The following is a 9,741-nucleotide window of genomic DNA, read 5'->3' as shown; positions in this document are numbered from 1 at the left end:
TACCACGTAGGGATTTGTTTCTTCATCTCCTCAATGATGAAACAGACGCATGGTCGTCGCCAAACTCTTGGCGGATATCCCGTGTCACAACGACCTCAGTCTTCTTCACGATGCCCGTTCCCTCGAGAATAAACTCTGTGCTACCGGCGTCGCTGGTCCCCTTTCCAAACTCGTGATCAACGCCGCTACCAAGGGGCATGATTCCACTGCCCCGTCCCCTCCAGCTGCGCATGGCAAAATCTCCGCCGCGCGCAGCGCTCGACGCGCCGGTACCCTGAACAGCATACTTTTGCGAAGGCCCGCCGGAGGCACCGGTGCTCCTCTCGCGGAAAGCCTTGATCAATGGTGCCAGCGTCGGGACGCAGGTGACTATAACGCCGAGATTGTTCTCGATGGTGGACCACATGATGAGCGGCGCGGAATCGAGGTAGTTGGCCAGGCGGACCACGGTCTGGATGCGGAAAATTTGGATGACGGTAATGAAGACACCCAGAGCTAGGAGGCCCAAGAGGACGAGCTTCTTGCGGCGCTGGATCTGGGCTCGTAGGAGGACGGGGAATGGCAGGAACATCCTGTTGTTGTCAGTCGGGAGATTGACAACGAAATTGACGGTGGGAGGAACACGTACACTACGACGTCAAAGAAGATCGTCAGGGAGGCCATACTGAGATAGAAGTGTACGGCCTTGACACATGTGCCGGCGACGGAGGTGTCCCATTGGAGGCGGATAGGGGTGCAGAGGTTGATCTGAACAATCAGAAACGAAAGGTGGAACATGCTGCAGAGGGCGATGACTGTGTATGTTGCATAGCGATAGATACCCTTGGGTATGATTCGGAGGTAGGAGAAGAGGAGGCTGAGCTTGAAGCCGTAGATGCTGGTAATGTAGCTGTCAACTGTTAGAGGTGGTCGCCTCGAAGGCGGCACGGGAATGGGATGGCGGAGGACGTACAACGGAGCGCCCATATACTGCAGAAGACCGAATTCGTAGACGTTTTCCTCTGGAAAATCATCAAGATGCAACAGACCGAGACCCCATTTTGTCTCTGCTGGAGTGTTAACAGATGCGGCACAAGACTGCTCAGCGTGGATGAACTTACGGATGATGGTGACGACGGCAAATCCGGCGCAGCCAATCTACAAACCAAGTCAGGCAAGGTCTAGGAAACCAAGAAAAATTGCGAAATTATCTTCCTTACCCAGGTGAAGCAAATAATCCAGTCGTCTGAAAAGTTGTCAGTCATAAAGCACTTCCTCCTTTAGCTTTTGTCGTGCGGAGATACATACCCGCTCCGGTGGCTTTGATCATGAACCCCCTCACATACATGCGGAGGCAAATAACAATCAGAGACAGTGTCGTAAAGGCGATGGCGATCCCGGTAATCATAGGGCCATCGTTGGCGGTGCCCACAGGGGTGCCATATGTCCAACCCTCGGCCAACATGACGAAAGGCAAGTTCCTTTGTACGGGAGCGATAGCCTCTCGAACTGTGATCGGCACAAAGAACAAAGAACACAGCAAACAGACGTAAATCCAGAATGAGTTGCAGTGAGGAAGCGGTGCCCACAGGGTCGAGGTGTGGGACCGCTGATAGAAGTATGCTTGAGAGGAGGGCAGAAAAAAAGGGGTCCGCTTCCCCCCCCCCCCTTCCCCATATGATGCCGCTGCTCGATATCGCCAAAAAAAAAAAAAAAGCCGAAGCAAGCGATGGCAAGGAAAGAATTCTCCACGCGCCTCCACTATACTGAGCTGATACATACGGACTACCACAAGCTTGGCAGCATCTTGAATCTTATTCCACGGGTGTAACCCAACGCGGCACTGCTCTAGGTGTTCGGGGATGGCGGGTGGCTGGAAGGGTTCTCCCCGCCAGGCATGACTTGGGGGGGGGGGGCGTCTCTAGCTTACGCATGGCCCTCTTTTTCACGATGGTACGAAGCAGGTTCGTGAAGAAGACTGACTGAAAAGAGGGCAACGGCGCTTTCGAAGGCGTCGCGGGCGCTATTGCGGGCGACATGTCGCAGTCCTGAGGCCTCTACCCCACCACAAGGTTAGCCTAGTGCCCTGGGATCACCATGTAAGCCACCGTCGCGGATCGCTTCAAATATGGGAGACTAGCAATGGCCACTGGAAATGATGAGTTGCCAGGCAAGGTAGGCAGGTAGCGGTTCCTCGGCACGACCTCCCCCACAGGAGACGCCACCACGCTTAGCTCAGTATTGCCAAGGACTACAGAATATGGACGATGCTCTGGGAGAGGGGGGTATTGAAAAGAAAGCTCACTCTGACCTCCGTGAGAAGGCCGCAAAGAGAGGATCCAAGAGGAGTAGACAGCCGCAATGAGAGAGCGACGACGAGAGTGCAATGCTCGTGAAGAAGGCCTGTCAGACGTGACTCGGGGAATCAACTCTGTGTCTCAGACCCTTGTGCCTGCCAATCCGTATTCTAGTCTATTTTTCTGGGGCATATAACGTTTTCGACGACCCCACGACGGTAAGTGCCGCGATCAACGGAAACGGCTTTCAAGGACTGTCATGGTGTTGACGATAAGATTTGGGAAAATGAGATTGAATTTTGAGTGGTTTGTTTGTCGGTAGGGGGCGATCTTTACCTACCCAGGTGAGGTAAGCTAAGAAGGGGAAGACTTGCCAGCTGAAGACGCAGCTTCTGAACAGCTCATGACAACGGGCAAGCTCTCCCCCGCCCCTCTCTTCCCGATGTCTCGTGGCGAGGAACCCTCATGCAGAGAGCGGATGTCAGGAGAGCAACGGGGCAGGAGTTGTACTACATGTCTCGGTGTTTTTCAATTGGAGTGGGGGGTGCTTGCCCCCCAAGACACATGCCTCCTGCACGGTGTATGCGGCATCCAGGTGTGATCACATGATGCTGGTCGCGCATTGGAAGGAAGGACGTACAACCTGTGTGTGTGTGTGCGTGTCGGTGCGCCAAGAGCATCCACCACGCCTTCCCCGGCACGGCTTTTGTAGCGGAAGCTAGTCCCGATCATCTCGGCAAGCCCCACACCCAGCACAGACATTGGACGCGGGAAGGGAAAGGGACCAGCCGGCAGTACCTGGAGGGTCGTGCTTGCTAGTGTGCGGCCCTACCCCCACCGAAGGCACCACCTCCCGTGCTTCCCTTCCCCAGCAGAAAATCCCTAATCCCCTGATCTCGCGACGACGCCTCTTGGTCTCGTCTGCCCATCCATGACCCTTGCTCGTCCCATCCACCGCCATGACTACAGCTGCATGTACATGTAGCATGCATCACGACCCAGTCGTCGACTGCCAGGCTTATCTGCAACCTTGGGGCCCCTGGCCGCGCCGTGGTGCCTCATTTTGTGCCTGCAGGTGCTGCCTCTCCTGCACACCTCGGCCGTGCTGCGGAAGATTTGCCGAGATGATTCCATGCGCCTGGGTTCAGATGGGGATATTGACTCGCCGCCGATGGCCTTCCCCTTCCCCTGGCCCCCCTCGACCCAACCATGCAAGCACCAAAGCATCCAGTCAGCACCGAGCACCAAGCAAGCACTCTGCCGAGTGCAACCTCAAGAGGTGGCCTCGCGTCACCCACCTGGCCCACGTGGGTTGTTTATCATCCATCTCCAGTACAGTGGTTCGCCAACACAGCATTCATCTTTCGCCAGCTTCTCTGACGTTTCCATGACTGGCCTGTCAACCGACTCGGCCTCCTCCAATATTGGAATCAGGACCCCTGACGGTCCAGGTGCCAGACCCAGACCGACCCAAACCATGTAACGGCGGCCGACATGCAAACCAACCCAACGTGCAGTTCGACAGCCGAAAGTTACCTCCCATGAATAGGTCGCAGAGTTGCCCGTCGAGCTCGACTCGGGTCCCTGCTCCCATGGCGACAATACTCACCTGATAATAAGTTAGCCTTCGATGGCTGGCCACCGGATGTTCGGCCTCGGTCATTGCACCAATTCGCGCGCACTAGTGGCATTATTTACTGCCTCCCCCCCTCCCTCGCTCTCTTGCACGTAGCTTTGCCATCATCGCCCCTTGCAACTACACCAAACGGGGACAGAAGCCAACTCGGCCCTTGTCCAATCCCCGGCATCCTTTCCTCTTTGGCCGGGGAGACCCGCAGTCCAGACGCCCACGCCACGTTAGGGGAGGGGGTACGGACCTCTGTCGTCTGCGTTTTGCCTTTGCCTGCGCCGTTCTATTGACCCCGTCTGCCATGTTCGTGCGGTGGTGCGTTGGGACTGCGCCCGCGTTGCATTCCCAGATGTGCTGGGCTCAATGGCCTTCTTGCCCCGATTGCCAAGGCCGGCCAAGGCGGCCTCCACCTTGCGGGCCGCGCTGTCGGGACCAGCAAAGTCGTACAAAATGTTCTAGCCGCCCCTCGAGGCCGCAATGACGAATCTCTCTCTAGAGCTAGAGAGATCGGAAAAAGGCAACTTCACTCTCTTGATTGCTTCTTCTATCCTGCCTTTTCTCTCCTCTTGTCGCTCTCTTCCTCTCTCCTCACCCCTCCCTCCCCCTCCCCTCCCTCTTCCTTCTCCGTCTCCGACTGGTCGCAGCCTGCACCTCCATCCTGACCACCCCTCACGATGAAGACCTTCTTCGTCCACGCCATCCTGGCGGCCACAGCCTGGGCTGCCCCCGAGCTTGTCGCCAGGGGTCAGTCTTGTAAGTGCTTCCCCGGCGATGCTTGCTGGCCTTCCACGGCTCAGTGGAATGCCCTGAACACGACTGTCTCTGGCAGGCTCATTGCCACGACTCCTCTCGGCTCGCCGTGCCACGACCCGACCTACGATGCTGCCAAGTGCGCCGACCTTCAGTCGAAGTGGCAATTCTCGGAGATCCAGTAAGTCACGCTCCCCTAGTACATTCGTTGGTGGGCCGGAGAGATGGGGTCCCTAACCATCCGAACAGCATGGACTCGTCCTCCTCTGTCATGGCGCCCTTTTTCGCCAACCAGAGCTGCGACCCTTTCCAGCCTCGCGAGCGCCCATGCACTCTTGGCAACTACGTTGTCTATGCCGTTGACGCTCGCACGCCTGGTGATATCCAAGCCGCCATCATATTTGCTAAGAAGTTTAACATCCGTTTCGTCGTTCGCAACACGGGTCACGACTACAATGGCCGTTCCACTGGTGCTGGCGCAATCTCCGTTTGGGTTCACAATATGAAAGGCGCCAAGGTCGTCGACTGGGCCGACAAGAACTACCAGGGCAAGGCACTCACCGTCGCTGCCGGCGTCCAGGGCTTTGAGGTTATGGAGGCTGCCAACGCCGCTGGCCTTGCCGTCGTTGGCGGTGAGTGCCCCACCGTCAGTCTTGCCGGAGGCTATACTCAGGGCGGGGGCCACTCAGCCCTATCGACTAGCTTCGGTCTCAGCGCCGATAACGTTCTCGAGTGGGAGCTTGTCACCGCCGATGCCAAGGTCGTCAAGGCCAGCCGTACCGTCAACGCGGACCTCTACTGGGCTCTGTCCGGTGGTGGTGGCGGCAACTGGGGCGTTGTCACCTCAGCCACCGTCAAGGCGCACCCTGATGCTGTCTTCGGCGGCGCCACCGTCGCCTTCTTTGCTGCCGAGAACGATGCGACTGCCTTCTACAAGGCTATCGATGCATTCCACGAGGAGCTTGCCGCCATGGTCGATGCTGGTACCATGGTTGTCTACTACTTTGCGGCCGCCTTCTTCCAGATCGCACCTATCAACGCCTACAACAAGACCGAGGAGGAGGTCCGCGCCATCCTCGCTCCCTTCCTCGCTCGTCTCGACGGTCTCGGCATCAAGTACACGTCCGCCTACTCCGAGTTTGCTGGTTACCGCGATCACTACAACAAATACTTCGGCCCCCTGCCTATTGGCAACATCCAGGTCGGCATTGCTCAGTATGGTGGCCGTCTGATCCCCCGTGCGTCGATCACCAACATCACATCCTACACGCGCCTGATTGGTAACACTGAGGGTGCCATCTTCATTGGCGTTGGTACCGATGTCTCGTCCTTCGGTTCCAAGATTCAGAACTCGGTGGTCCCCGCCTGGCGCAAGACACTAGTCCACGCCACCATCACGACGCCCTGGAGCTTCCAGGCGCCTTGGGCCGACATGATTGCCAACCAAAACCTCATGACCAACAAGCTCATCCCCGCTATTGAGAAGCTTACCCCTGGTGGCGGTGTGTATCAGAACGAGGCCGACTTCCGTCAGCCTCGCTGGCAGCAGGAGTTCTTCGGTGCCAACTACAACAACCTCCTCTGCATCAAGAAGGAACGCGATCCCGAGGGCTTCTTCTATGCCCTCAATGGTGTCGGCAGCGAGGCGTGGACTGTCGCCAGCAACGGGCGTATGTGCAGGGCTTAGTGCTATAGATGGATACATGCAAAAAAGTACAATAGTAGCTTAATAATGCCATCTTTTCCGCCATTATACAGGTGCTGGTGCAAACGCGAACCACTCCTTGATTCCCACCGCCGCGTAAGGCCCGTTGCCTGACCCAACAAACACTGCCCGTAGCATGGTCGTCTTGACCGTGGCGAAGCCTACCTCAGCGGGTGAATCCGTCACCTCGTTTGGGTACGGCCCCTCAGCCGCCACGTCCTTCCACGCGCCGTCAGCGGCACGATACTCGACCCTCCACTCTCTCGGCGGTGCCACACCGAAGTCAGACCCCGCCGGCGCGTCGGCGAAGAAGGCGACGGCCACTCCGTTGAGCTCGACTGCCGCGTCCCACGTGTAGGTGAGCACGCTCTCGCGTGGCGACGCCTCTCCAGCCCACGCGGACCAGTAGTCCGGCGGCAGCGGCGTCGAGGGGACGCGCTCGTCGTGCAGAGCCGCAAGCCAGTACTGGACGGGCGTGCGGGGTACGGAGGACGGCTCTGCCAGCGGCGCCACGTTGCGGCTCGGCGGGCGCGGGGCCGAGAGGGCCGGACGGACGGAGCGCTCGACGGGTCGGATAGACGGTGGGCTGGCGGCGTCGTCAAAAAGGAGGGGGTCGAGGGCGATGCTGCGGCGAAAGTGGCCGCCGCCCTCAGCGTCGGCAGTGTGGTAGACGAGGAAGTGCGCGCCGTCCGCGAGGACGTAGACGCCTGGGTGGCTCGTGGTGCTGGAGACGATGGGGAGGACGACGCCGCGGAAGGTCCAGGGGCCGAGCGGCGACGAGGCGGTACCGTAGGCGATGCAGGCGTGGTACGAGGTGGGCGTGCAGGGGGAGTCTGGGCCCGCGTTGTTGGCGGCGTAGAGCATGTAGTAGGTCTCCTTGCGCTTCATGAACCAGGGGGCCTCGAAGAAGCCCGTGAGGGAGGTGACGGCCGTGATGCTGCCGATGATGGTGGTCATGTCGGACCCGAGCTCGACGCCGCGCAGCTGGTTGAAAGAGCCCCAGTAGACAAAGACGCGATTGTCGTCGTCCACCAGAACGACTGGGTCGATATTGTGTATGTCGTTGCGGACGGGCACGGCCTGGGAGATGATGGGACCGTCGGGATGCGCATCAGTAAAGGGGCCCGTCGGAGAATCGGACACGGCGACGCCGATGCCAAAGGCGTCCTGCGTGCCGGGATCGCGCTGAGTGACGGATGCGAAGAAGTAGAAGCGGCCGTCGGCACCTTGTATAATCTGGCTCGCGTAGGCGCCGCCCGAATCGGCCCATGCGAACAGGGCCTCGGGGCGGGCGACGGCGCGTTGCAGAGTCCACTCGCCACCAGCGGGGTCAGGGCTCTGGGCCGAGAAGAGCTGCCATTCGTTCATAATGAATGCATTGGTTGTCGGCGGCGCTTCGTCGCGGCCGCTCAGGATGTAGACCGTATCGTTCACGACAAAGGGTGCTGGGTCGGCTGAGTAGATGGAGCCATCGGAGAGGATGGGGTTGCCATCGGAGACGAAAGTCTCCGTCTGCCGGCCATGCAAGGAGAGCGAGAAAACGGGCAGGGCCATACAGGCGGAGATGAGGAGGCGGTAGTACTTCATCCTGGCGAGGTCGTCCGTAACTTGTCCGGCTGGATAGGTTCCTAATCGGTCAGCCAGGCAATAGTTGAGTACATGAAGATGCTCCTCGCGCTGTGTGATTGTCTATAGGTATGTTCGTCTGACATGGTCTTCCGACTGTTGTCTTGATATAACCAGAGCAGCCGCCATGTAATGGGGCATGCATTTGGTCATCTTCACGCTCTCACTACGACTTCTCCTGAGACACTGTCGGCCTTGCCACAGCCGTATTCGAGGTACGCATCTGACTCGAGCGGCTGCGCCTCGAGATTCGAATGCCACTGTAGTTGTCGCGTATAGACTGATATGGGCACCTTCTTCATTTGTCAATCGACCATAACGTGAGGGAGAATGCACCGTGGTCTTGCGCGCCAATGATGGGCCCGCCCTCCAACATGACGTTGCATTGCAGACTATGGGGTGCCGCGGTTTTTTGTTGATCGAAGGCAGTCTCAGCGAATGTGACAATTTCCCCGCGATCTGCACGCTAGGGAGCGGATGCTGTGCTTTCGGGCGCCGCTTCTGGCTGTGTGTGGTATACCTGAGGTCGGCCGAAATAGCCGTGGATGATGCTCTCCGCGCAGATCATGCGACGAGCACTGGTGCCGACCATCAACGAAACCAAGGTGGTTTCCAGCGACAGTTTGACTGATATGGACGTCAATGCAAGAATCCGACCAAGAGCCCGCTTTGCGTACGCTAAGACCCACCGACCACCACACGGGATCAATCGCCATAAAGACGTCAACCAGAGCTTCGAGACAAGAATTTGCCGTGCGTGGTGGTCATGCCTCTGAGCGGCGCCGTGAAGGTCAAAAAAAGGGAAACCCCTGGTTGCGAGCTGGCTGTGTCCCGAGCAGCGGACGAACCTGCAAAAGAAATGGATAGCAACTGGACGTTTCGATCGTCCGACCTCCGGGTTATGAGCCCGGCGCGCTTCCGCTGCGCCAAGTTGCTTTGTTCGTTGTTGAGATGAGGCCAAAATTTGCCGTAGTATGTAGTCGTCGTGAGATGGAGCAAGCACTGACCGGCCCGCTTGGTGGGCGACGACGTGGGTCTCGTCCGGGTTCAGCAACCGACCAACGAGCCCTAGCTCGAAGACGTGGCCCATCAGGCGAGCGGGTGCCTGGTCATTCAAGCCAGTGACGACGGGACAAACGGTCTTGTCGTTGATGCTGACACGCGTGACGGAAGGGGTTCGAGGGGACCTTGGGTACATGTGGGTTCGTTCCTGAGGTTGACGGCGGTCTCTCCGAGTCTTTCCCGATCGAGCACAACGCGCCTGGTTCAGCCACCACTGATTAGCCTCGAACAGTACTCAAGCACTTGGTCATGCAGGTATTGGCATCAGTCCGTGGCTTTCGCTATGCCCGTTACATGTACCTAGGATAAGGAACGCAGCCTGCATTTGCCTGCTTTACCACCTTGGTCCGGACTGCGTTGGTGTCCTGGACGAATTGGCCAGTTGGCCCATCCAGGCAAGGGTATGGCTACACAATCTTCTCCTGTCCCCACCACGCCGCACCGCCCCCGCTTCTCGACTCTCTGCGTCCCACCCGGTCACAAAAGCACAACACCCGTTGAAAATCTCACGATACCCACTGCTTGCGACAATTGTTCGCTCTCCCTTACCGGTCAACATGATCGCCGCAAATGGCCCCATCTCTCATCAAAGCGTGAATGGTTTAGTGGTAAAATTCTCCGTTGCCATCGGGGAGCCCTGGGTTCGATTCCCAGTTCACGCAGCGTGGCATCAGCAGCATAACCGCATCATC

General features: G+C 58.2%; 3 protein-coding genes and 2 non-coding genes across 5 annotated transcripts; 2 read left to right on the top strand and 3 right to left on the bottom strand.

The window, feature by feature from the left end:
* Window positions 1–22: 22 nt before the first annotated feature.
* On the bottom strand, window positions 23–1,444 carry D7B24_001413 (uncharacterized protein; the record flags this gene model as incomplete). The annotated part of the gene is made up of 6 exons (XM_028635647.1): window positions 23–572; window positions 629–889; window positions 953–1,046; window positions 1,101–1,137; window positions 1,200–1,225; window positions 1,288–1,444. 6 exons carry the CDS (start codon window positions 1,442–1,444, stop codon window positions 23–25), a joined length of 1,125 nt encoding a protein of 374 aa, XP_028491879.1.
* A 3,136-nt stretch (window positions 1,445–4,580) lies between these two features.
* D7B24_001412 (uncharacterized protein) lies at window positions 4,581–6,343 on the top strand (the record flags this gene model as incomplete). Its single annotated transcript, XM_028635646.1, has 2 exons — window positions 4,581–4,837; window positions 4,906–6,343. 2 exons carry the CDS (start codon window positions 4,581–4,583, stop codon window positions 6,341–6,343), a joined length of 1,695 nt encoding a protein of 564 aa, XP_028491878.1.
* Window positions 6,344–6,406: 63 nt separating this feature from the next.
* Window positions 6,407–7,948, bottom strand: D7B24_001411 (uncharacterized protein; the record flags this gene model as incomplete). The annotated part of the gene is made up of 1 exon (XM_028635645.1): window positions 6,407–7,948. The coding sequence occupies one exon, from the start codon at window positions 7,946–7,948 to the stop codon at window positions 6,407–6,409; it is 1,542 nt and encodes a 513-aa protein (XP_028491877.1).
* A 903-nt stretch (window positions 7,949–8,851) lies between these two features.
* On the bottom strand, window positions 8,852–8,923 carry D7B24_001410. The gene has a single exon. It is a non-coding gene; the product is annotated as a tRNA-Met (tRNA).
* A 717-nt stretch (window positions 8,924–9,640) lies between these two features.
* On the top strand, window positions 9,641–9,711 carry D7B24_001409. Its single transcript has one exon. It is a non-coding gene; the product is annotated as a tRNA-Gly (tRNA).
* The last annotated feature ends 30 nt before the right edge of the window (window positions 9,712–9,741 follow it).

The sequence above is a fragment of the Verticillium nonalfalfae genome (assembly GCF_003724135.2).
Source record: "Verticillium nonalfalfae strain VnAa140/NRRL 66861 chromosome Unknown scaffold_129, whole genome shotgun sequence".
NCBI classification, from domain to species: Eukaryota; Fungi; Ascomycota; class Sordariomycetes; order Glomerellales; family Plectosphaerellaceae; genus Verticillium; species Verticillium nonalfalfae.
The sequence above is the reverse complement of the archived record's forward strand: the minus strand, read 5'-3'. Positions and strand labels throughout refer to the sequence as shown.